This window comes from Magallana gigas, chromosome 2 (genome assembly GCF_963853765.1).
Source record: "Magallana gigas chromosome 2, xbMagGiga1.1, whole genome shotgun sequence".
Lineage (NCBI taxonomy): Eukaryota > Metazoa > Mollusca > Bivalvia > Ostreida > Ostreidae > Magallana > Magallana gigas.
The window spans coordinates 22,697,492-22,723,002 of NC_088854.1; the positions used below are offsets into that span (position 1 = coordinate 22,697,492).

At 34.5% G+C, this 25,511-nt stretch overlaps 3 protein-coding genes across 6 annotated transcripts; 1 reads left to right on the forward strand and 2 right to left on the reverse strand.

Moving 5' to 3' along the window:
- Positions 1-3,215: 3,215 nt before the first annotated feature.
- Positions 3,216-9,651, forward strand: LOC105338914 (chitinase-3-like protein 1). 2 transcript variants are annotated; one of them, XM_011444225.4, is made up of 8 exons: positions 3,216-3,370; positions 3,966-4,077; positions 4,447-4,886; positions 5,218-5,342; positions 6,295-6,418; positions 7,610-7,795; positions 8,763-8,876; positions 9,263-9,651. In XM_011444225.4, exons 1-8 carry the CDS (start codon positions 3,314-3,316, stop codon positions 9,599-9,601), a joined length of 1,497 nt encoding a protein of 498 aa, XP_011442527.3. In that variant the 5' UTR covers positions 3,216-3,313; the 3' UTR covers positions 9,602-9,651. The 2 variants fall into 2 exon arrangements, with proteins under 2 accessions (XP_011442527.3, XP_011442528.3); XM_011444226.4 differs by having other exon boundaries at positions 4,005-4,077.
- A 2,306-nt stretch (positions 9,652-11,957) lies between these two features.
- LOC105338923 (collagen alpha-1(I) chain) lies at positions 11,958-15,245 on the reverse strand. Of its 3 annotated transcripts, none has more exons than XM_066075656.1 (5): positions 14,976-15,241; positions 14,466-14,543; positions 13,595-13,846; positions 12,927-13,409; positions 11,958-12,824 (listed from the first exon to the last, which is right to left on the reverse strand). In XM_066075656.1, exons 1-5 carry the CDS (start codon positions 15,148-15,150, stop codon positions 12,661-12,663), a joined length of 1,152 nt encoding a protein of 383 aa, XP_065931728.1. In that variant the 5' UTR covers positions 15,151-15,241; the 3' UTR covers positions 11,958-12,660. The 3 variants fall into 3 exon arrangements, with proteins under 3 accessions (XP_065931728.1, XP_065931729.1, XP_034302067.2); XM_066075657.1 differs by having other exon boundaries at positions 11,958-12,773; positions 14,976-15,240; XM_034446176.2 differs by having other exon boundaries at positions 11,958-13,409; positions 14,976-15,245.
- Positions 15,246-19,910: 4,665 nt separating this feature from the next.
- On the reverse strand, positions 19,911-23,223 carry LOC105338913 (glyoxylate reductase/hydroxypyruvate reductase). The gene is made up of 3 exons (XM_034446177.2): positions 22,877-23,223; positions 21,931-22,101; positions 19,911-20,654 (listed from the first exon to the last, which is right to left on the reverse strand). Exons 1-3 carry the CDS (start codon positions 23,160-23,162, stop codon positions 20,062-20,064), a joined length of 1,050 nt encoding a protein of 349 aa, XP_034302068.2. The 5' UTR covers positions 23,163-23,223; the 3' UTR covers positions 19,911-20,061.
- Positions 23,224-25,511: the final 2,288 nt, after the last annotated feature.

The following is a 25,511-nucleotide window of genomic DNA, read 5'->3' on the forward strand; positions in this document are numbered from 1 at the left end:
TGTAGATTGCAAACAAAGGTCCCGAGAATTTCACTGAAGCAAGCAGATAGATTAAAATAAACGAGGCGGAATAATGCAAGCAATGGTTCTTCCTTGAATTCTGAGATTACGGAAGAAACAAGAGAAACCTTATCTCTAAGTATAAAGAGGTTTTGGTCATGGCTCATTTGCAGAGCTTTTTGAATAAGGTAGATTAACTTAAATTGTAAACGTTTCTTTTTCACAAGATGCAACGTTAACAAAATGGAGGCCAGTTTTGACCTAATTAAAGCGTACATGTTTATTGCTATACATACAATGTAATTTGCGTCAATTATCATTTATGGATGACAGTAAAAGCGATTGTTTTTGTTGACTCGTCAAAGTCATTTATGCTGTAAATAAATTACTATGCTAAATTCGATCGCGTTATAAAGAAATGAAATTCTCATTATTTAATTTCTTGCAAAGAAAATAATGCCTCATTCTGAATATCTATTTGAATATATATCGATATCGTGACATCAACGGCAAGTTTTAGACTAATATACATGTACATGTATACTGAAATGGACAGAGAACCAGTGCCTTCACGATTGTCGTATCGTTTCCAGGGGAAAAGGATATGATATACTTTACTGTCTTAAATTAAACAATAAAATGATTTTTTTTATGATTCATGCGGGATATTAAGGTGGAGATATTGCAGAAAAAATACATAACCAGCGTTAGTGTAAATTTTTCCTGCAATAATCGCTCCCTTCATAACCCGCATGCATCACCAACGAAAGCATTTTATAGTTTATACATACATCTTTCTTTAACAAATAAATAAATTGATTGTAAAAAGTAAGAAAAAAAATTGACGAATTGTTAATATATAGAGAAACAGCCAAATCGTCATCTGTGGTAACTTCTATGGGAACTGGAGTCTGACACCATCATGATTATTTCGTGCAGTCTGTGATTTGTTTTCAGGTTGTTGAAGGTTTTGACCAATCGATAAACGGGGCTTGTACATGTCTGTTCTGTCAGTTTCTACAGAGCTATGAACTTTAACAATCAATTTCCGTAAGAAATAGTGAGAATATTACTTGATGGAGGTAAAGACTACAATATGGAAACAAACACATTACAATGCTTTGTTTTTTAAAGTTAAACATAAAATATGTTTCCAAGAGGAGTTTAATCTGTTCTAGACCTTCAAATATAATTGCAAAGCTTTATTTTGGGAAGGGTTTTAAGTGTAATATCTGTATTACATGTAGGTTGACAAAAACCATATTTTAATATGGATGCAATGGGCTACGAAGCATAGAAGTCTACGGATCTAGAGAGGGAATCTCCCCGTCTCTAGAAAATTCAAACAAATTTTATTTTCAAAGTTTACTTGCCGAAAATAGGCACCGAACCTCCCTCTTCCTCTGAAAATCAAAATTATCTTTGAGACCCCCTCCCCTGACAAATTTTTTGGATCCGATTTAACAAACATTTTCTAGGAGAAGTATTCTTGACATGCTTGAAGACTAAATTTTACAAGTTATTCTTGGCAAACTTCGGGAATGGGAACTGTCTCAGTCTAATAAAAATAAGACGATGAAACATTTTGAAAATTTGAATCATTACATGACATGAAGCATGGGACTTTGTCCATCCCCTTTTTATGACAAAGAATTTTAGCTTATTTACCTGCTACATACAGATTTGTGTAAGATAAAACCACCGAAAAAATATGTGTATGCATGTAAGCATAAACTTGACAATCACCAATCACAGTTACAACCGGCATTTCGTAATCGATAAATATAGTAATATATCGATATATCATTCAAATCGTTTGCGTGAAATCAAGACTCTACGGTCTACTGGAGATTGATATCACTCCCGCAAGAATTTGTACACAGGATACTATAGTACAGTCTCAAGTTCTCAGGCCTACCAGGGGAAAAACAACGTGCTTTCCCGAGGTCTGACAGAAGCTAATGAAGAATTCAAGATAAAATCTGCAGTAATGTAGCAGCGCATGTGGGTTTTTTTTAATTGGGATAAAACTAAAGAAAAAAAACTTTTTTCGAATCCAATCAACTACGGATAGAGCATAATGATATCCTTTACAAAGATGCTGACCTTTGTCACAAATGGACAATTGTCTTTACTCATTTCTAACCTGTAAGTATGAGTGCATGTGTCATTTAGATATGTATTATGGACGGAAGTTACTGATACAGGGAGAGGTACAGCGGTCCCTCTTATTGAAAACAATGCAGACAATAAATCAATATCCGCACATGAACAAAACGGAATGCGCCATTCTTTACCATGAACCCGGAAGTTATCTTTTACCCGAATTGTCACAAGTCACGTGACGAGACTTAGAGACCCTATATACTATAGCATTAATTATGATGATATTTGAGGTTGGATAACAGGCCAAGTTTATAAATACTAGTCAGTGCTTCAGTTTTGTTTTGATAGACACAGGTTAATGACATTTAAAAAAAAGACTTTGTTTGACATTTCTTCTGAATAGATATCAACAATACTTATCAAATTACCCAATGGAATTTTCACTGATTTTGCCTCTAAACTATTTTCTGTTTTATAGATTCATGATGGGTTTAAATTTACATGCTATTTTTTTTTTTTTGGTTAACTATATATTTATGTGCATTCTGAAATTCTACGATCTAAAATTTCAAGCATGGGACCGGAAGTGAGACAGATCTACAAACTAAGGGAATGGCCAACCCTAGTCTCACACAATGCACCACGAGACCAGTAGAATCAGAGATACCGCGGTATTTCTGTCCCGTGTTTTCCTTAAAGGCATCGCGTGCTCACATCTCCAAGGCTGAAGAAAGGAACGCCCATCAAAAACGTCAATAACACCAGTGAATACAGATTCGATTAAAAAAAAAAAGTGGTGGGTTCACAAAAAATTGACACACATCTATGTACATGTAGCAAATATATGCAATGGGTTCTTTTTAAGGAAATATTGTTAATCTCAAAATTACATGATCACGTATAGTCGTTTTAACCAGATCAATTTAGGCATTCACATTGTGCTTGTGAAATAATCAACTTGTATACCATAAGAAAACTCTTAATTCTTATCTGAAATTTAAAAAAAAAAGAATGATTCAAGATGATTAATTTTCTTTTCCGTTAAAAGAATGCGCAGAATTACGTAGGATTTTTAGAAGAAAAATGTACAGGTAAGTCTCCAGTCTTATCATTTTTGGGGCGTGACAACTTGACAATGTAAACATTGTGACGATATCGCAGAAAACATGAGTGTCCAGTAGTCAAATGTTCTTACTGTGTGATATGAATGAAACATAACTGGAAGGATCGTCAAACAAATTGCAAAGAACATTATCAAGTTAAGGTAATTCCGATTACTTACAGTTTAATTAACTAAGTATTACCTTAGGTTATCAATACAGTGTAAATTATAGTTTACCTTTGTTTGGGGGTACCCGGTATATGTACATTAGGAGCATATCTACATAACTTTCTGTCTGATATTTTAACTCAAGAGATAAAGATCACCAATTGTGTGAGTGATTTTAAAAAAATAATATTCTTCGCTTTTTGTTCATAAATAACTACATTGTACATATTCAAACATAAACAAAAACATATCCTTAGTTATTGAACTATTGTAACATTTGATTTTACCAAATACGTTTATCTATTTACTGTGTATATATACATGTACAAAAAAAGAATTAAGTCGATATGCCTACTTGTATAAAGTGGTTATTATGATTGAGGAGCGTAACTTGTTTAAGATTTTACAGCAATATTATTTCCCTGTTTTCTCACTCGCCATGAATGTAATCAATTTCACGCCAACGACAGACGTATACTCTCTCTGACAATATTCGTCATCATTTTATACCAAATAAACTTTGCCTTGCTATATTTCCTTTCTTATCTTTTGTCTACATTCACTGATTGTATGGTTTGATTTTTTAAAGATCGATCAACAACTCGAACGTCCATTTTCTAACTTACAGAGCAAAATGGCGGATATTTTGAAGAGGACTGTTGTTCAATTTATATTATGGATTGTAGTTACCTTCCAAAGTGGTAAGCTTTTAATTAATATTTTGTATCTAATGTTCCCTTTTCTGTACAATTATAATGATATTAAGTAAAGATTATATGCTATTAAGAAAATATTTTGATGTTTTGGAGACAAATCGATTTTTCTTCTTCAAAATACAATGTAACTAGCATTTTACTAAAAAAAAAACCCACCATATCCATACTAAAATAAGGACGGCCCTAAACCACGGAGAGGTGGTAGAGGGCAAACTTACGTAGTTCGCAAAGAAACGTTTAAGGAATAATTGTAGAATTCCAACTTACTGATGAGAAGGATAGTAACTTTAGAAGAAGAAAAAATATCATAAAAAGAAGATTGAATCATTCATTATCGTTGTATTCTTTTCACAGAAGCAAGTGGTTTCAAGCGTGTGTGTTACTATACAAATTGGTCAGAAAGCAGAGCAGTTGTGGATTTCCGGTTCCACTTGAAGGAACATTTGGACCCCTTTCTGTGCACACATCTAATCTACGCATTTGCCAACATAAACCCAACGGAACTCCGAATTGAACGGGTGTATTCCTCGGAAGATGACGGGAAAGTTCCCGGATCCGGATTAATGTTCGATTTCACGGCCCTAAAAAAGAAAAATCCAAAGTTAAAAACTATTTTATCAATAGGAGGGGAACATTCAGGAGAGTTTCAACTAATCATGGGCTCTGATAAAAATATTAAAACTTTTGCCCAAAATATATACATCTATATACGTGATCGTAATTTTGACGGGATTGATATTGATTGGGAGTATCCAGGAGCCATTTACAAGAACGAATTTGTCATATTTCTTAAGGTCCGTGAATGTAGCCAGATACAACTACATGATGTCATATCAGAAATTTATTGAAACAGATACTAAGAAAAATTCTGTTGATTATTAATTCTAGTCATTATATTCTACGAAATAAGAAAAATTAATATAGGATTTGCATTTTTGAATAATTATTTAACAGAAACAAAATTTGTCACCATCAAAACTTATATTCGGTGATTTAATTTTTGTAAGTATGTGTTATTTTTGGAGTTCTTAAATTCAGATATTCATAAACCACAAACCAACAGTAAAAGTAACGTAACCTGATTTTTATGAAATGTCTGACGTCATCAATAACTTTACGTTGCAGGAATTGAGAGCAGTGTTTGCCGCCGAAGCCAAGCAAACAGGAAACGAAGAGAAATCTATATCAATAGCCGGAGCACCAGGGATTAGCAACATAGAAACCTCGTACAACATCACGGAAATCGTCAAGTTCGTAAAATTTAACATACCAGTAATTTGCAGTCGCAAAACATCGCGTTTTTTAATGGGGGAGAGAGCAGCCTCATCCAAAATAATTCTTGATAAGCGAAAAAAGCAAATCATGAAAATCCTGATCCGCAATTCAATTTTTAATACTCCCCCCCCCCCCCCCCCCCCCCCCCGATCTTATACGTGCCTGTTTGCTTTGTTGGTACAAAAACACTTCACACTAGACATTTTGTGTCAACCATTAGATACATGTTTATTAAAAAAAAAAAAACCACACACACACACACACAAAACCGAAAAAAGAAATACAAACAAAACAACAAACAAACCTAGGGAGTCAGAAAGAGTTGAAATAAAATCATACAATAAAATATGAACATTTGATTCCTTATCCTGCTCAACAACAAATTCTTTAAAATATGTGCTCAACAAGTATTGATGAAAACAGGTAATTTCTATCCAAAATATTGTTGTAGAGCAGCAGATAAAAGAGAATAAAAAATGAATCTTACTCGGAAGACGCACTATAGTTAAAATACTAAACAATGTTATCCTGACACCCTCCCTAACCCCCCCCCCCCCCCAACACCCCCCCCCCCCTCGTTTACAAGCACATGTATACATGTTTCATTGATTAAAACTTAAGACATAGAAGAAATTTTAAAAGGAGAAATCTTGAATTTAACAACCCCCCCCCCCCACACACACTTCTTAATATCGAAAGGGATCCAAGTTAGCATTTGGGATGCATGTGTATTTAAAGATAGTTTCATGTACCAAAAGGCGAAGAAAAAAAATAATGTCTAGGTGGAACCAATGTGCATTATAATCTCTAGATTAACAAATAATAGATGCATATTTTAAGACTTCACTGGGGCTGTTACAGATGCATGTTGATTTCTTGCAGATTTGTTTGCTACTTTCTGTACAATATTTCAATTTTTTTTAACAGGTATGTGGATTTCATTAACGTCATGGCGTACGACTACTCTGGACCTTGGAGCCACAAGACCGGGTTTATGGCACCACTGTACTCAAGATCGTCTGATAAAAGTTTCGACCAAACGTTATCGCAGGTTGATAATTTTTATTCAATTTTTTTAACGATAAATGGATGCCGTTTGAAAATTGTTATATATGTTTATATGATGCAGCGAATTTCTGAAAATTAAAAAAAAAAAACTTTATCATAATAATTAAACACATTCATGAGGGTTGCATGATACTAAAATTCGAAGTAAAATATACACCATTGTATCTATAATGTATTTTAATAAAAGTTTTAAGACAAAAATTTGAAGAAAAAATATTGAGAAATTAAGAAATTGACATTTTGAAAAAAAATCCTATAAATAGTTAAAAGAAAAACTATATGTAACTGGAATAGGTGAAAATCATATTAGAGTGAAATATATAAAACATTTTAAACACCAATGGTCAGAAAACCAGACCTGTCAAAGTTTAACAAGTAAAGGAAAAAAATCTGGCAAGAATGTTAAATTTAGAAAATGACATTTCATATAGATGCTTAGTAGGGAAGCTAGACAACTTTTAATAATCTTAATATTCAAAGTAACGTTTCCTTTGTTCTTCGTTTTGTATGTATTTATCAATGATACGTATATCCTAGATATTCGCTCTTTGTTGCTTAATATTCTTGATTAAATCATTATTATTTAACGACAGCTATTTTCTTCTTTCATTAAGATATCAATTTTGAAATGCTGCAAGGAAAATGCGAGCAAAGTAATTACTAGCACATGTATATGTAAATGATATCGTAAGTTTATTACTACGGTTACATATACATGACTTTTTGTTACCTTTTTACCCTCTTTCACCCCTTCCTCCTCTAAACTAAAAATATTCAAACTTTCATGGAGAAAGAGTTGATCGAAGAAAACATATGACAGTGTGTGTGGGTCTGTTTGTGTCTGTATATGTCTGTTTGTCGGTGTATACACTTGTCTGTACATGTGCATGTTTATTCTACGGTACATGTACATTGTATATGTAACTGTGTTTATATATTTCTGTCTTTGATGCAGTGGATATGTGATAGGTACACGCTGTAGTCTTAAAATATTTTAAGATATAAGCTTCTACATGAATGTTTGAATTAAAAAAAAAACTCTTTTATGATACAAACTTGTACTTGTATGCCCTAGCTCAAGGCTCCCAAATTGGTTTCAATGTTTCTTAAACCTTACTGAATTAGTTCCTTAATCATAATTTGAAACTGATCACTTTGATATCTTCGAATTCAGAATTGGACAATGAACAAATACCTGGAACTAGGGGCACCCCCCGAAAAGCTGGTTATGGGCATCCATGGCGCGGGAAGCAGCTTCACCCTGGCCAACAACAGTAATCACGGCATAGGAGACGCCGTGTCCGGTGGGGGCGAGAAGGGACCACTACTGAAATTTGCAGGACGATTAGCTTACCCAGAGGTTAAAACTAACTCAATCATTCTGAACTTGATTAAACTTGATGGTACCATTTTATCAAAATTTATCTTGAAGGTGGAATGTCCCTGTGATAAGAGAGATAACCTCTGTAGAAAATATTCTCACTTTTTTTCCTGTTTATTCACAATTATTAAAGCATGTAGCAACAAGAAGGCGTTGCTGGGACTCGATATGTGTTGGAAGCGACATTTATCTAATTGACAGTTTTCATATACATTAAATATTTTTAATTTTTTGCGGCGATGGTAAAATTTTACTTTTTCTATTATCTATGCCTTTCTTCTCATCAATTTTTGAAATATCTAGCAGCACTTCATCACTTCATTCAACTTTGTTTTATTTGATTCTATCTAAATTAACTTTGATGAAAATCAAAAGAAAGAATTCTTTAAAATATATGGTAAAATTAAAAAAAAAAAAAGATAGGAAAGGGACATTACACCTTTACTGATTTAATGGTTGATTGTCGTTATTTCGTGTCCCGGGACAATATTTCCGGATTTTTTCAAATCCAAAACGAATGGCCACTGGATATTGATATCAATAATGTCCCCTTCCCTACAGATCCTGCACACTAAATCGATTTAGCTGTTATTACTCAGTTTAAATGTACTAAAAAATATACGACAGGTCGCAATCGACAAAAACATAGAGCAATTGGTCACTTGGGCTAGAAAAAGGGGATTTTTTTTTGGGGGGGGGGGGGGGTGATGAAACGGATCATTTTTCTTAATAAATGTTATAATATCCTGTTTTCCTGTTAATTTTCATTCAACCACGGAAAACAATGCGATTTTTTAAATGAAAAGTAAATAAATACTAGTACTCCATAGATTCGGAAAAAATCGTTTGAAATGTTAATAGTATTTTCTATACGGTTTCATGTATTCAGTCAAATGTCACTTAGTTGTGGTTTGCATATATATGTATTTTTTACTTTGGATGTTAGATATGCAAGATGAGGAAGGAAGAAACAGTTTATGACGAGGAACAGAAACAGAAGTACACGTACTACGGCTCGCAGTGGGTCGGCTATGAGGACCCAGACACCATCCTAATGAAGGTGGGTGGTGGTATACAATCGTAGAAAATATGACAACGAAATCACAAAGCTTCACTCAAGAGACTCTCGTTTATTGAAATGTAGTAGCAAGTGATTTATGCAGTAAAAGAATGGCTCGCATAGCCCGGGTAGTCGAACTAATTGATATTATGCGTAATTTTACAATGTGGGGCGAGTTTTTTTTTTATTTTATTGGAAGTGGATATTTAAACGATCAATTTGTCGAACATGGTCCAAGTGATAAATGACCCAGATATGATTTCCATGAAAATCAAATGAAAATTCATATTATCATGCTCGGAATCTGAACAATTTTGAATACATATTTTTTTCATTATAAATCATTCATTTTTTTTTTTTTACACCTGTTCATTTTGTTTTTCTAGGTTCAATACGCAATAAACAACAACTTTAGTGGGGTCATGTTTTGGTCCCTTGATTTGGACGATTTTTTGGGCAGCCACTGTCACCAAGGGAAATATCCATTACTCTCAGTAGTAAAGAAAGTTTCGGAACTTCTAGCTCAAAATACAACACCAGACAGCGGACTAGTGACGCAGCCAATCAAAACCAAACCAACCACGACGACAGTATGGCCGCCAAAAGATGGCGGATTCAAATTATTTATCATCGATTCAAGGAATTCCACACCACTCCTAACATTTCCATGTCTCATTCTTTTGCTATTATTTTCTCTGTGTGTCTTATTTATTAATCATCCTTAAGTGTCTTTTTGTGAATTGTTTGTTAACTTAAGATTAAACAAAATCTTAAGTTTCCTGTTTTGATAAACCGTCTTTAGTCTTTAACATTCTAAAATTTAGACCTGGTGAAACAAAGGTAACATTTCAAAAGACACTTATGTATTGCTGTTTACAAATTTACTGTAAAAACAGATAGGGTGCTTACAATTCAAGGGATAAATTGTGAGGGGACATTGTGATCCACTGGAACAAAGCAACGATGTTTTTCTTAACAAAAGGTAAACATTTAGGACCCAGAAGGCAAACTTTTTCAACCTTCAGCTAAATATCTTTATAACTCACCAACTATGTGCGATGGATTTGAAAATGTGTAAATATGAAAAAAACGGTGAAAACAAAAATTAGTCACGAAATACAGTAGCATTTTTTGCCAAGTATTTTAAAGATTCCAATGATTTTTAATATGCACAATGCTAGAAATTCCACGAGCCTCAATCTCGAGGACCTGCAGATTCTGATGCTTTACATTCGATAATATAAAACTGAAACTTTCTGTACATGATACCATAAAATATTGCTTTTAAAGGAAAGCCTATTATTGTTTCTGAATTGAACGACTCTCTATAGTCTCTAGATTGATATTATATACCTATTTACTAGCTACGAGGCCGATAACAAGTTTATTGTCCTCAAAGACAGAAACTATTTTACGAGAAGCCGAATAGTCAGTGAATATGTATTCTATTATACCAAAGAACACTTTTTTTGACGGCTATGCAGAATTTCTTAATGATAACCAATTAGAGTTATCGGACTCTGTTCTGAATATCATCGTTAAGTTTAAATAACCACTAGATGATGAAATAAGACATATATCTCAATAGATTTTCATGTTTTAACGTAAATCAAATTAGGATGTGATATGAAAAACGACCAGTACTCACGTATTTTGAGAATATTATCCGAACACTTATACTCCCGTTCGAAATTTCACAGGAACTGAACAAATCTCGTGATATTTCATTCGAGAACCTCTGGATTTATTACAATTTACATACTTTGCAACGATAAAGAAAACATTCCGAACACATTCGCAGGGGTGCATGGGCAGATATCACGGAAACTATTTCACGGTTAGATAGGGTATCGTGTTTATTAGTTGTAATTTTACATAGAAAATATTCACAGAGGTATAATAAACACGTATTTGTACTTTGAATTAATAAAGTGTCATACAAATAAATGTTTATAGAAAATGAAAGTATAATAAATATACAGATATTTCACAGTCATATAAATACTCAGCTGTGCCTTTCGTATTGCGTTTCTTTCTATTTCTATGTGAGAGGACTGGGTGGTCGTGACTAGTTTTAGACAACATGAATAGTACTCTCCTTTAGTTAAGATGAAAAGCTATGTATAAAGCACGGGCACCTGACGTTATAATTTGTTCTCATAATAAAAATAAATACCCAATATACTAGTAGGTATTGATCTTATTATGAAAAACAAATTATAACGGCATGTGTCTGTGGTATAAAGTTGTAGAAAAATAACCAATCTTTTAACCTTATTTACATCTATTTGGATTTTTCTTTTTATACTGATCATTATAAATATTTTATGACCGAAATTATCAATATGAAGATTTGCCATGATGTATATATAGTTTTATGCTTTGAAGCAGCGACGTCGTTCCATAAAAATATATGGAAACATATTAAGTGCATTTCTGTATTAAGCAAAACACGATAAAATTATTACCACGCAGACGAATCTCAAATAAAGTTTAGAAATAAACTTCTGAAACCTATAGATCACGAGGACAAATTTTCAGAGTGGGTTTTCTCACAAGCAGTAAACCCGCGAGCTACTTTAAAAGCAAGAACTAGTTCCACCAAAAGAATATTAAGATACATGCCCTGGGCTGCGTTCAAGATCGTAGCAGCTTGTCTAGCTGCTAGGTCGTAGATAACTAGGTCTGTTGAACGGACCGCTAGGTTAGCCGCTAGGTCTCAGATTTGAAGTTGGAAATATTCAACTAAAGACTAATTTCATCGACATAATTTGTGAATTTCAAGCGGAAATATACATGTTAAATTTCATTATAACTTAAAGGATGAACAAAATATCAATAAGTAAATGGATTTTATGTTTGTTACAAAGTGGTAACTAAGGTGGCCATCTTGAATTTGATGCTAAACATAAAATATTTAGGCTACGAATATCTACGTAACGGCTAGGCTAGCTTTCCGTTCAACTACGTAGCAGCTACGATCTTGGACGCAGTTGTATATATTAGGAGACTTATGGAGGGTGAGCAGCTCCAACACAAATTTGCACCTTTGATGCAACTTATATTAACCAGTTGTGGCCAGCGGCAGACCCACTGTCAGCTCGATCGGCGGTTGCATTAGTAAGAACGTCCGGGGTAAACTCTACCGGGATGTTTTCTCCTGACACTGTCATATCAAAATGATCTTATCCAACAGACATCGTTCCAATACATTTCTATTATATAATGAATCATTCTTTGAGTATTATGAGGTGATAATTTCGATCAGGGGCGTGGTCAAATCAATAAAGCACTTTAAAACAACATTATTTTAAAACCACTATTTTTAAATGTAGCACATGCTATGTATTACTACGTGGCGCAGCCAATACGGTTTTTCGGTTATGCTATAAGATACGCCCATTTTGTGTCACTCATGTTTTATGAAATTATTGGGTTTAAGGGTTCAAAATTGATTCGTAATGTTATCACAGAAAAAGACAGTTGAAAATGTAAATATATAGATATAAAACAAACATCAACATTTCAATGAACGATTTATAAGGCACTCTTACACATTTAAGTTTCGGCAATTTATACCGATGGAAGCACTGCATGAGTTTTGACACAATCTAAACAAAACCGACATAAAGTGTAATAAAGGAACAGGAATTTAGCAAGCCATACTGGTTAAACAGTGGTTTGCTTTGATAAAGATCCAAATTTAACGTCAAATCAGTTTCTGAATCCATAAAAAAAATAACACCAAACAATTGATTACTTAAAAAGTACTTCTCCAAATATTTTATTGTTCTTTATTATGATAGTAAGCTACAACTTGAGCAGGTGCGCCCCATGACTCAGCATTTGCACGCATTGCACCACTTTTTGGGTGGTGCACTGCAACAACTGGTGCAGGTGCACGCATCTCACCACTTTTTGGGTGGTGCACTGCAACAATTGGTGCAGGTGCACGCATCTCACCACTTTTTTGGTGGTGCACTGCAACAATTGGTGCAGGTGCACGCATCGCACCACTTTTTTGGTGGTGCACTGCAACAACTGGTGCAGGTGCACGCATCGCACCACTTTTTGGATGATGCACTGCAAAAATTGTAGATGGCGCAGCAACAACTGGGGCGTATGAAACTCCCTTAGATCGGGATGGTGCAGACTGAACTGGGGCGTATGACACTCCCTTAGATCGGGATGGTGCAGACTGAACTGGAACGTATCTGGCCATAGCAGGGGCGTAGTAATAGGTAGTTGCTGGACCACGTGGTCCTGGATATCCAGTGTATCCTCTGTCTCCTCGTCGTCCTTTGTATCCAGGATATCCCTGTTTTCCCGCAGGTCCGAACTCTCCGCGAGGTCCGACTGGTCCCCTTGCTCCTTCTGGACCGGGCTCTCCGACGGGTCCTGGTTCACCTACAGCGCCGTCCTGTCCCGGGGCCCCACCGCTACCTTGTATTCCTTGCATTCCGTTTGGTTTCATGAGACCGGCTGGTCCAGCTAGTCCAGGTTCTCCCGCTTCACCGGAATATCCGGGAAAACCTATTAAAAATGCAGGTATTGAAATTAATACATGCTATTGCATGAACATTCCTAACCATGGCATTTATGTACATATGTAGTTAATTTGATTAGAAATTACCTAGGACAAAAGAAAAAAACCCCGCTAAAACCCGAATTAGTTTTGCCTTTCCATTTCTATGTAATTGCATAAAAGCAGACTTTACCTTGAAAGCCGGTTTGACCGGGTTCTCCTGTGAGTCCCTTCTTCCCCTGAGGTCCGACTGGGCCCATGGGGCCTGGGGCTCCCTGGTAACCAACTGTACCCTGCTCACCAACTCGTCCCTGTGGCCCGGGGGCACCAGGGTCGCCAACCATACCCTGAGCTCCCTGCTCACCGATAGCTCCCTTAAGACCCGGATTACCTCGGGGCCCCTCGGGACCTGCCTCTCCTGGAAGTCCGGGTTGTCCCTGGGGACCTTAAACAAAGGGATGTACACATGTAACGATGAAACCGAAACGTATGATTTCTCTTACAAAAAAAATAAGGTTTAGAATAATGTTGCACGGGTTGCTTAAAAAGTTGTTTTTGGTAGACTGCAAATGACCATGACCCAGACAACAAAGTCTATTTTCAAGTATGAAAAGATAAGGGGAAATTAAAATCAATAATGGTTTTATCTGGATTCATTCTAAACCAGAGACAAATTTTCTCCTTTTAAGAAAAACTTTTACAATGGCGGATCTAGGACATCGATTAAAATATGTGTTGTGAAAATTAAATAATATAATAAATTAATATGTTAATAATATTTATCAAAAATATGGTGACTTGCATGTATCACGTGAAAGTAGTGGGTATTTAAAATTTCCGAAAAAAAGTATTGTTAACATCCTGCTCGCGGATGAGGAATAGGGAGGGGGGGGGGGGGTGGGGTAGGGGTAGAAGGGGGAGGGGGCAAAACCTTCCAAAATCAACAATGTACATCAGATAACAGATTAATTCCATAAAGACGGGAGATTTACTAAAAATATTAAACTGATCATTTTTTTAAATTCTAAATTTCATCTCTGTGAGAACTCGGTGAGTTGGCTTACCTGTGAGTCCCGGGGATCCAATGGCTGTCGGTTGGGCGGAGAAGTACAGAACATGGCGTTTCGTGCGGTCATGGTCCTCTGGAAAAAAAATTAATAAGATGCATGAATTTAGTAAATGAAAAATAAATTTTGTTTATTTAGTTTTTCCTGGAGTTGAGTTTTAAAATTCTCTATTCCATGCATGCAATCATTCGAGACAGAACCCGTTTTGATATTGTTGTTGCACATGTAATAAAAAATCAAAGTTTTAAAGGTTACATTGGAATTATTTTTTCTATTCAATCTATTCTATCATGCATTTCAATAAATATAGCATTTCGTGTATTTATATTTATAATATAATTTTCCCCCTTACATTTTCCTGTAATGATTTGCATGCTTTCCTAGAGTGTTGTGGAGAAAAAACATATGATTGAAACTTTAAAATACATGTATATTATATTAATATCTAGTAAAAAAAATACGAAGAAAATGCAGTATTTTAAAAAAATAATTTGATTTAATACCTACCGGGAATTTCGTGTTCTGCAAGGCGTGCGGAATCTACCCGTTCTTTAAGTTTGGCTATTTCCTCTTTGACGTGGAACAGATCCTCGGCAAACTTGTCAATCTGGTCCTGGATATCGTTAGCAGACACGGTGGCCACGGAGGCGCAACAGAGAGCGAGAAGCAGGCATACGTTCATGGCTGATGAAGAGACTTGGTCTGAGGTCTGCCACCACTCATCGAATTTATAAAGCAGCTTCCGGACCTAGTCACGCTTCGTTTGGCATAAGATTCGGCTTACCAAGACGTATTCTGCACGGACAACAGTGTGTACAATATGCATGCCATTAAGAATTAAAGAGGATGGAACGCAATTGTGCTCCGTATAACTATGTAAGATTCATAAAAAAATCTTCTGGGACTATGGTTTGAAATATATTTAAAAAATAATGTCGTTACCATAAATTATCTTTTTGCAGGTTTTTTTTTTACAATGCTCTTTTACAATATGGTGTACTTTTGTGTTTAGGGAAAACGATGCTATAAATTCGAATTCAGTACAATCGAATTCTTAAAGTGGCATGGTCACGATTTTAGTCAAAAAATTTTCCCCCGATTTTAGAGTTTACAGTGCTTTAGTAAGGCATTTCTTATAGCTAGGCAACCAAAATTTGAGAGGCAATCGGTTTTTATAAGGCAGTTCGCAGTTCGCAATTGAATAGTGAACTGCGTTATATCTAGAACGCAGTTCGCAATTCAAAATTTAGAATTCATATTTGGGGCCCGATTGCGTTATATGCAATTGAATAGTGAACTGCGTTCTATCTAGAACGCAGTTCGCTACAGAGCTTACAATTCTTTGCTATGTAAACAAAGCTTTTGTTTACATATTAAATGTTGAAGTGAAAATTTCAGTTTTAGACCTAACATGAATATGTTAATCGTTAAGGACTGTTTATTTATGCTTAAAATGAATAACAAGATCGACAAATCAGTTTGAAAAAGATTTTTACCGGTATATTGAACCTATGTAAACAAAAACAGGGCACGAGACTTGTTTACATGACAAAGAATTGTGAGCCCTGTATCATGCTTATAACTTTGTAACTGACTCTCAAATTTCAATTTATCATTAGCAATGCATTCCTAAAGCATCATAAAGCATTATAAATAGTAAAAACAGAAAATGAAGTTTGACCAAAATCTTGACCATGTTCCCTTAATGTTGAATATCCCTCTGGTAAGAGAGATAGCTTCTGTAGAAAATAATCTCACTTTGTTTTTGTTAACTCACAATTATTTAGGCATGTAGCAATAAGGGAGGCAGAGCTGGGACCCAATTTATGTTGGACTGCGACATTTATTTAATATTCAACTATAAAAAAAAAATGGACGAAACGAACTGAACCCAAACTTTTGGCATGGGGAAAAAAGTAAAAGTTTTTTAAAAAAAATGCAAGAAGCGAATCATATTTATTAGAATTTGAATGAAGCAGTATCTACATGTATACCTCGTCCCCTCCCCCAATGGATGAATTTTTTTTTAAAAACATGACTCAATTTTATGTACTAGTTCATAACATGAACACGTGTTTGATCTTTTAAACCAGAGAATGTTTGATGAAATTTTGCTTGCTCTCTCTCTCTCTCTCTCTCTCTCTCTCTCTCTCTCTCTCTCTCTCTCTCTCTTTTAAAGCTCGTTCACAAAGGTGAATGCCTTTTTATAATTGAGAAAAACGTGACTAAGACAATTGCAAACTCTAGACTTCGTTATTATCGTTTGAAAAATTTTAACATTTCAAATGCTTATAATTGATAAGGGTTTACTTATCTGAGAGAGCAGATATGGGACAACAAAATTTAAAAAATAACAATATAACATTTTATTCAAGACAATATATCCCTATATTGAGATAATACCAATAATTACTTTAAGATCATTTATTTAATCCCCTATTTGTGTTATAATAAAATGCTCTCACGACTGGTTTAAATTTTAGCATTTCTAAAACATATGGATCCATTTGCATGTACTATTATCTTATCCAAATTTAAAAACAGAAAATCTTTCTGATTAATTAGAAATGGTGGCAATTTATCATGTACTGTATGTAAAACATGTATGTAAAACCATCAATAGTCTATCATAAAGAAAGACAACTCTTGCTGATTGAAGCAATTTTTGTCACAAACCTATACAACAAGGTTCTATTCTGAACTTAAAAGCAGCACTTCATCATGTTTTGAATATATATTGGTAATGTATATAACTATATATTATTTTCATATACAGTTAATATTTTTAATTTTATGCTGCGATGGTAAAAGTTTGCTTTTTCTATTCACTATGTCTAGTTTTCTTCATATCATGATTAGACACATTTAATTTATCGATTTTTTAAAAACCTAACAGCACTTCATTACTTCAACTTTGTTTCATTTGAATCTATTGTTATTGACTTTCATGAATATCAATATGAATTTTTTTTTTTAAGATATGGTAAATTAACAGCAGAGGGATATTAAACCTTTTAAAATACGTGTTTATGATTCATTACATGACATACATCATTTATTATTTAAAAAAAAATATATAGGTATTACGTTTTTTACATACACGTTACTATGACTGGGGAGTGCTTTTGAATAAGAATAACTCGGATTGCGATTTTAGTTTATCATCCTATGGTTTATTATTGCAGTTCTTAACATAAGTGAGGCGAGCTTTAAGGTCCGGCGGACCAAGATCGGCCTATCATATCTGATGAAGGGAATTTACAAAAAACATGCAAAGTAAACTTTGTAGAAGTTTTGAATTACATGTAACTCATCCTCTTTTGCTCTTAGATAAATTAACAAATTTACTAGAAGAAAAAATAACATTGACTTGATGATCTGTAAGGTTGCTGATTGCAAACTAAAATTCTATTTTAATTTCATATTCATGTTAGTCATTACATCTGAAATGTTTATTAATCAAGCGAAGAACATTTTTAGATGGTTTAAAAATATTCTACTTTTCATATTGGTAACAAAAAAGAAATGGTCACACATGCTGATAGTACATCCAAGTAATAATTCTTTTTTTTAAAGAAATATTCAATTATGCACTTAAATTATCACATCATCACATACGGATGGGATAGCAGGCATTGCTTATATAAATCCTGTCCGACATACAAGTTCAAAGTCATATATAGAAGATTTTACAATATTAACTATAATATTATAATAAATATTACATTGAGAAATATATGGAAACACTAGGATTAGGTAGAGGGCCTCAGGAGGTATTCATGACAAGCGTTAGAATGCTAAAATATGACAAAGTTCGGGTGAGCTAAAAAGTCTCTTGTAATTTTTCCCGAAGGTTCACGCCAAAACATGGCTGACACAAAATAATTCCAAATTCATCTTTGAATTTCTAATGTTTTGGTTTTTGATTGAAGGTATTTTTTTTATGAGAATAAAATCACCATTTTTGTAATCATAAGAGGATTTTTATGATTTTCGATGCATGTTATTATAGCAATATTCAATTGAATTCATTAGACACAAACGCATTGATAATTTTATCCAGGCAAGCTTTACTGCCTCCGAAGTTGTCCATGCTCAGAGAAATTATTCATGCATAAATCTTCTTGATGTTAATTAAAATATGCCGATAATAAAGTAAAACTGTTAGTGGGTGCTAGCTTCAGCCTGGTCAATATTTTGCTAGATTTTTTTATAGACCTTAATCATTTCTTTGGTTTTCGATAAACTTGCATCGCTGATCCCCGATTTCTTAAACATATTGTAAAATATTAATGTTCACACATTTCGTGGTAATACTTTTTAAAATTATTTTTATGATTTTTTTAAGTATTGCGTACATACTGGACTTTACAGAAGAGAGAGAGAGAGAGAGAGAGAGAGAGAGAGAGAGAGAGAGAGAGAGAGAGAGAGAGAGAGAGAGCTTGTGTGTTAATTATAAAACCTAAATTAAAGTTTTATCACTGAATTATATTATTTCGCTCTAGGATTCTATAGTCGGTCATTTAAGTTTTATTTCAGGATTCCACGTGCTTCGCCTGTCAGTTAGTATAACAGTACAGATCACGCCATGCGCAGAGTGCTACGTGGCTCCTCCTACATAGATAGAAGAAAATTATCGAGTGAAAACGTTTAAGTTTTATGTTCTCTTTTATTTGAAAGAGTGTTCCAATTTGAAATCATTCAACAATAATTTCCTTCCGACTTCATGAATATAACTCAAGTACTGGCGATCAAGTTTCTTTCCCTCGCTGTCGTATATTTTGGTTACTACTGTGGTTTTATCAATATTCGTTGAATACTAATTTTCGTGGATTTCGTTGTTTAGTTGATCCACGAAATTAAATGTTCATTGAAGTGCAATTTTTATTAACATTTTGTATTGATAGGGTCCTTGGCCACGAATTTACGTATCCTTGAAACTGTGATTTTCACTTTATCCACGAAATTTGATGCCCTTGAATATTAATGAAACCACAGTATTAGATAAATTTTAATATTTTTATCACGTTTAATATTCATTTGTTGATTATCGGGTATTTTTCCGTGTCCTGTTCACAACAAGTATGTGAATAAAAAGGTAAATAAAATATAAACAGGTTAGGCAGCATTTATAAAACACCAGCTAGTGAAGAGCGGACACTTGTCCGACAAAATAATAAATATCGCCATTAAAAGTTATTGACTTATTGTGTGTATCCAGTTGTGAACATATCGAAAGAAATATGTTACAGAAACAAGTAGAATTTAACGGAATAACAAAAATAACATTAATATAATTATTCTCCTTACTTTAGATGAAAAAAACTTTGTATAACGCAGTAGAAAGATGTTCAAATTCTAAATTTTAAATATTTGGAAGTTTTCTTTTACTGATCATCATAAATATTTATGGCAAAAAATATCATAAATAATATTTTAAAGCATATCTGATGGGTAATTTGTTGAGTATCCAGTCTTCTTTTTATCCATTAGACAACAAATCGATCCAGAGTTTAATTCCCAAGGATATGTTCATGATTTTATGTTTTATGTTTATGAGTTTTTGATGTCCTGCTTCGACTAATATCAGTTATTAAATTCGACAAGGCATTTCTTCTCCCCTCAAAAAAGACAAGATATTTCTTCCTGTTAAAGCGGACATCGCGCCTCGTGCCATCTCAGTGGCGCTCCCAATGTGGGGCAGGATCACGCAGTTTTTAAGGGTTAACAAGGGACTGTCCGTCGGCAGCGGTTCCGGTGACGTCACGTCCAAACCCGCCGCCGCTATTTGGTGGTTGACCAAAGCTTGGTACAGATCTGTCTGATTCACGAGTCCCCCTCGACTAGTGTTCACAAAAATGGCATTGGATTTCATTTTTGAAAACGCGTCTTTATCGAACAGTCCTTGGTTTTCTTTCGTTAAAGCGCAGCAACCCAAGACGAAATCGGAATTACTCAGCAAAGCGTCAAAATCCACGAACTCTGCTCCGATTTCATGGGCTTCGTTCTTGGGACTATGTCCGCTGTAAAGAAATCTTTTAACACCGAAGGGCGCCAGTCTCCTGGCTACCGCCATGCCGATCCGTCCTAGACCCACGATACCTACAGTTGACCCGTCCAACCCGTGACCCAGCATCCAGCATGGGTCCCAGGTACCCCAACCCCCGTCACGAACAGATTGGGAGGCTGAAATCAGAAAAAAACACATGTTTAAAAGATGAATGGATGTATTGATCTTACCACAGATCCACAGGTTTGGCCCCTGTGCACGGGTTTGTCAAAAGAAATCCTTGACAATGTAAACTGATAATATGCATTTTTTGCCAACATAGATAGTTCTATTCTCTTTTGAGAAGTGGACAGGCATAGCCTACATCCACTTCTCTTCGCAAGCCCTCATATTTTGATTCTGAAAAACGTGTAAATGTTGGAACCAAAGACGGTTTACGTTTCGACTCATGTTTCCACTCCACTTTCCCTGAATTTTCGTAACAGACCTACTATTTCTACATTTTAAACATTATTGCATCCATATATCACAAAAAATCAACACTAACCCGCTGTCAAATCATTTTCGCAACTTCTACATCCCGGGTTTAAATTGTGTGTATCACATTGTTTATCTAGGTCAGCGCAGATTGAATGTTTATGTTTCGGATAAAATTGGAAACCTATTTAAGACAATAATGTCGAAAACGTAACTGAATCAACTTAATCTTACAATGTATAAACAAATACTGAGCCAAATAATTACAAAGTGGTATGTCTTCCCTTTTTAACCATCTCTTATGGTGACAAAATTTGTCTACATCTGTTTTTAACAATAAAATGAACATTGATTAATATAGCATACAAGAAAGATTAAAATAAAGAGTTTTATGTGACAAAGTTACTTATTTTATTGTATGCATTTGTGTTAATTTGTCTTAAATTGTAAAACCGTTCTATATAGCTTTGTGAATTTTAGAAAAATACCTTTAATCTAAAGTCTACAATCGGAGCACTATTTTCCGTTTTTTCCGACTCTAAATTTTCTACTTTTTAAACCACCTATAGCGAATGATCTCATAATTTAAAACCGGAATGTAGAAGTTGAGAAAATGATTTGACAGCGGGTTAGTGGTGTTTTGTTTGTAATATATGGATGCATTTATGTTTAAAATGTAGAAATAATGGGTCTGTTACGAAAATTCAGGGAAACTGGAGTCGAAACATGGGTCGAAGTGTAAACCGTCTTTGGTTCTGACATTTACACGTTTTCCAGAATCAAAATATGAGGGCTTGCGAAGAGAAGTGGATGTAGGCTATGCCTGTCCACTTCTCAAAAGAGAATAAGATAGTTCCATCAAAATTATAATTTTAATATAAGATAGAAGAATGGTAAGAGGCGTGATTAAAAAAGTTCATTGTTTAATATAAGTGCGCTGTATCATAGGCGCAGATCTGTGGTGGAGTTCCTCACCCTCAATGAGTCTCCTAGATGTGGCCAGCAGCAGACCCACGGTCAGCTCGGCGGTGGCATTAGTAAGAACGTCCGGGGTAAATCCTACCGGGATGTTTCGCTCCCGACACTCTGTCATATCGATGTGATCGTATCCAACAGACATCGTTCCAATACATTTCAGCTGAGGACCTAATCATATGAGTAAGAAACATTAACAGACACTGCTACACGTTAACGTTTTCGACAATTTATACCGACGTATCCACTGGGTTTTTGACACAGTCTAAACAAAACCGATTTACAATACTGAAATAGAATTAAGGGACCTAACATTCTATATTGGTTCCTTAGTGGCTCGCTTTATACCCTCAATTTCTTCTTTTTAAATCACGAAAATCCAGTAAAAGTTTTATATGAATAAAACTTTGGAAAGCGACGACTAGAGAGCAAAAATACTGTAACAGTTATAATTATACATGTACTACATGTGTACCTCTCACTCTGCAGAAATGCGGTGAATTAATCTAAGGCGTTACATATCTGTCAGGCATCACGTCAGAGATACCTCGCCTGTCAATGACTATTTCACCAACCCGAACTACATCAATATGAATAATTAACTGGTTTTCAGCAATGGTTATCACTTTTCAAGAAATTGTTCAAAACTGTTTGCATAACCATTTTAATTTTAACCATACTGCTTACATACGTGGATCTAGAGGATCTAGACCCCCCTCCTCGGAAATTTCAAACGTTTCAAATGCAGATAGGTCAAGTAAATTTACCCAAAATTATCCCTCGGCTACTCCCCCCCCCCCCCCCCCCCCCAACCGGAAAATTTTCTGGATCCGCGCATGGTTTAAGACTTGGTGTACTAACGTGTGATAGGCCTAGTATCAGCATCAGGGGCAGTTTATTTTATGTTTAGATATAATGGGAACTATCTACTTGTAGAAATACATACCTGCTGCATTTAGAACTTCACCGTCGATCTTATCTGTCAACAGACAGAACAGTGCATCCTTGCCAGCTATCTGTCGAATGAGTTCAGCCCTGGGAACAGGCTTCTCGCTGTCCCACTGAGTTATCTCACAATGCGGCCGCAGAATCTCTAGTCCATCCGGCGGAACCCGGCGAGTAACGTAAACTTTCGGCCTCCGGTTACTCATGGATGAAAACGGTCTCGTTATGAACACACACAAACCTCGGGTCAGCTTATGGGTTCCTTTGATAACGCTATATGTGGACATAATATCACCACATGTAGGTTATCTTGTTTCACATTCCATCAAAGCGAAATAACTCTAAAAGTTGTCATTTCCTTGAACCGATCAAACATGATATTTCCGGAAAAATTACACAAGATTATGATTAGAAAGCTATTTCAACATGGAGAATTATTTATTGGTTAATAATAAATCGGAACAATATTGATGCATTGTCTCCAGGACAAATTGAGATTTTAGACGCAGTTAGTACACTTATTAAAGTAGATAAATAGCATACATGTACTTTCGAAAACAAGCAGATTTCGTCGTACTATAAAAAAAGAAAAACTGGTATTAGCTTTTCTTTATTATGCGATTTTTTTCTTTTTCTTTCTTTCCTTATTTTTGCATTTTTATGAGGAAATGAAAAACCTGTTTTGCAAATAAGGCCCTGCATGTAGAGCTAAAATTTTATTTGAATAAATCGTGTCCAGCTATGTCAATAATGTTTTATTTTTTAAAATGACAATTATATATGAATTGAAAAAAAGAACATATTTCGTTCATGTTTCCAAAACAGATAAACCTTATAGAGAGAAAATACTAGAACATTTTTTTTTTACAGAAATTGAATATACATATAGCGAAAGTTTAGAAATATTGTTAATTTTCAAATTAAAACCACGCCCGATATAAAATAAACATACTAGTATGTCTTGTTACTCCGCATGAAATACCCTCTGAAACTCACAGTCTCCATGCAAACCACAACCAATACAACATATATTCGATTTTCAAATAGTCTACATAAGTCGATCATTTCAAGTAATGCTATATATATTTGAAATTATAGCTGTCTCCTTGACCAGTTCATGATGTTGAACTTGTACAGCTTATTATAATATATTAATTTACGCATTTTTTCTACAAAAGCAGGACAGTTCTCGTTTGACGACTTGATGGATACACCTGATGTTTGAAATTGATCTGAACTGTACATTGTCATTTCCTGCGATGCTCTCCAAGAAACGAATGAGACGCACGCAGAAAATAATTTTTGTCCTTGTTAAATTATTATGTAAGTACATGTAACGCATATTGACTTGAAGAAATTAGAAGTTCAATTCAGTGCATTCTGAATATTCGCATGCTTTCCAATTCCTCTAGCATTAATTGAATTACTTTTAAAACAAGGCTGAGGATTCTGAAGCAGTAACGGTGACAAGTTTAATTTACTCTGTGATTGTGTTCAAAATAATTCTAGCATAATTGAAAAAAAAACCCAACATGTATGTGTACTGTTTACAGTTTAAAAGGATGTGTGCAATGTATTAAAAAAATACGGTAAATTACGTAGATGTATTTTGGAAATTAAAATTAAATGAATTCAAATTTTCAAAACATGAAAGTTCAAACTTATGTTCTGCTATATAATATGATAGTGCGAATTTATTGCAACTTTGTGTTCCTAACCCGTCATACTTAGAAAGAATTAATTTTTGTATGTTTAAAAAAAACAGATTGAAAAACGTTAGTCATAATGCAATTTATTTAATTAAAGATTCAAAAAAGCATTTCATGAATTACATGTGTATAGCAAATCATCTTGTGTCGTCATAAATACAGTCATAAATTTAAAACAAATAAAACACTGTAGCGTAATATTAAAATGAAACTAAACGCATGACATGTACATACACACCACAACAAGACACGTGCAATATCATCTAGCTACTATGATCTGGTCAACATCGTTCCTCCACACACAAATATTACAATGGTTAAATGGTTCTATTACAATGAGCATATAAAGGGGTCAATGCCATTTCATAAAATGGCTTTTTTGTTCTTCAAAACAGAAACGATTTTGATTTATATGACCAATAATATAACAGAATGCACGTGGATTTTACAAAATTAATAGTGTTTAGAGAAATAGAGTAAGTTTGAAGATGTTTGATTGACCAATTCTTATAATCATCCAGTCTTCTCAATGATTTTTGATTGAACACATTCAATAACTAAGTAACACATATATACAAATACCATTTCTGTGAAAAATACAAAAAAATACACAACATAATCAACATGGTCTGTCCTTCAAGGGAGGAAAGCTCATAATCAAATTTTTCCAGGGGGTTTAGACTGCTACCCCCCCCCCCCCACAGACCTTCACATGGTTGTGCTTCACATTTCATCCATAAAAAATAGGGTCATTATAGTCATCATTAGGGAAACATTCTAATTGACAGCTCATTAAACATTTATAAATAAGACTGAGCACAGATATATTGTTCCTGTAATGATGACATACAGTATGCAAGTATCAAGGGTAGTCTTCAAGGCAGAAGAGATAAATATGAGAATTTCGAAAGTGATACCCCAAAATGA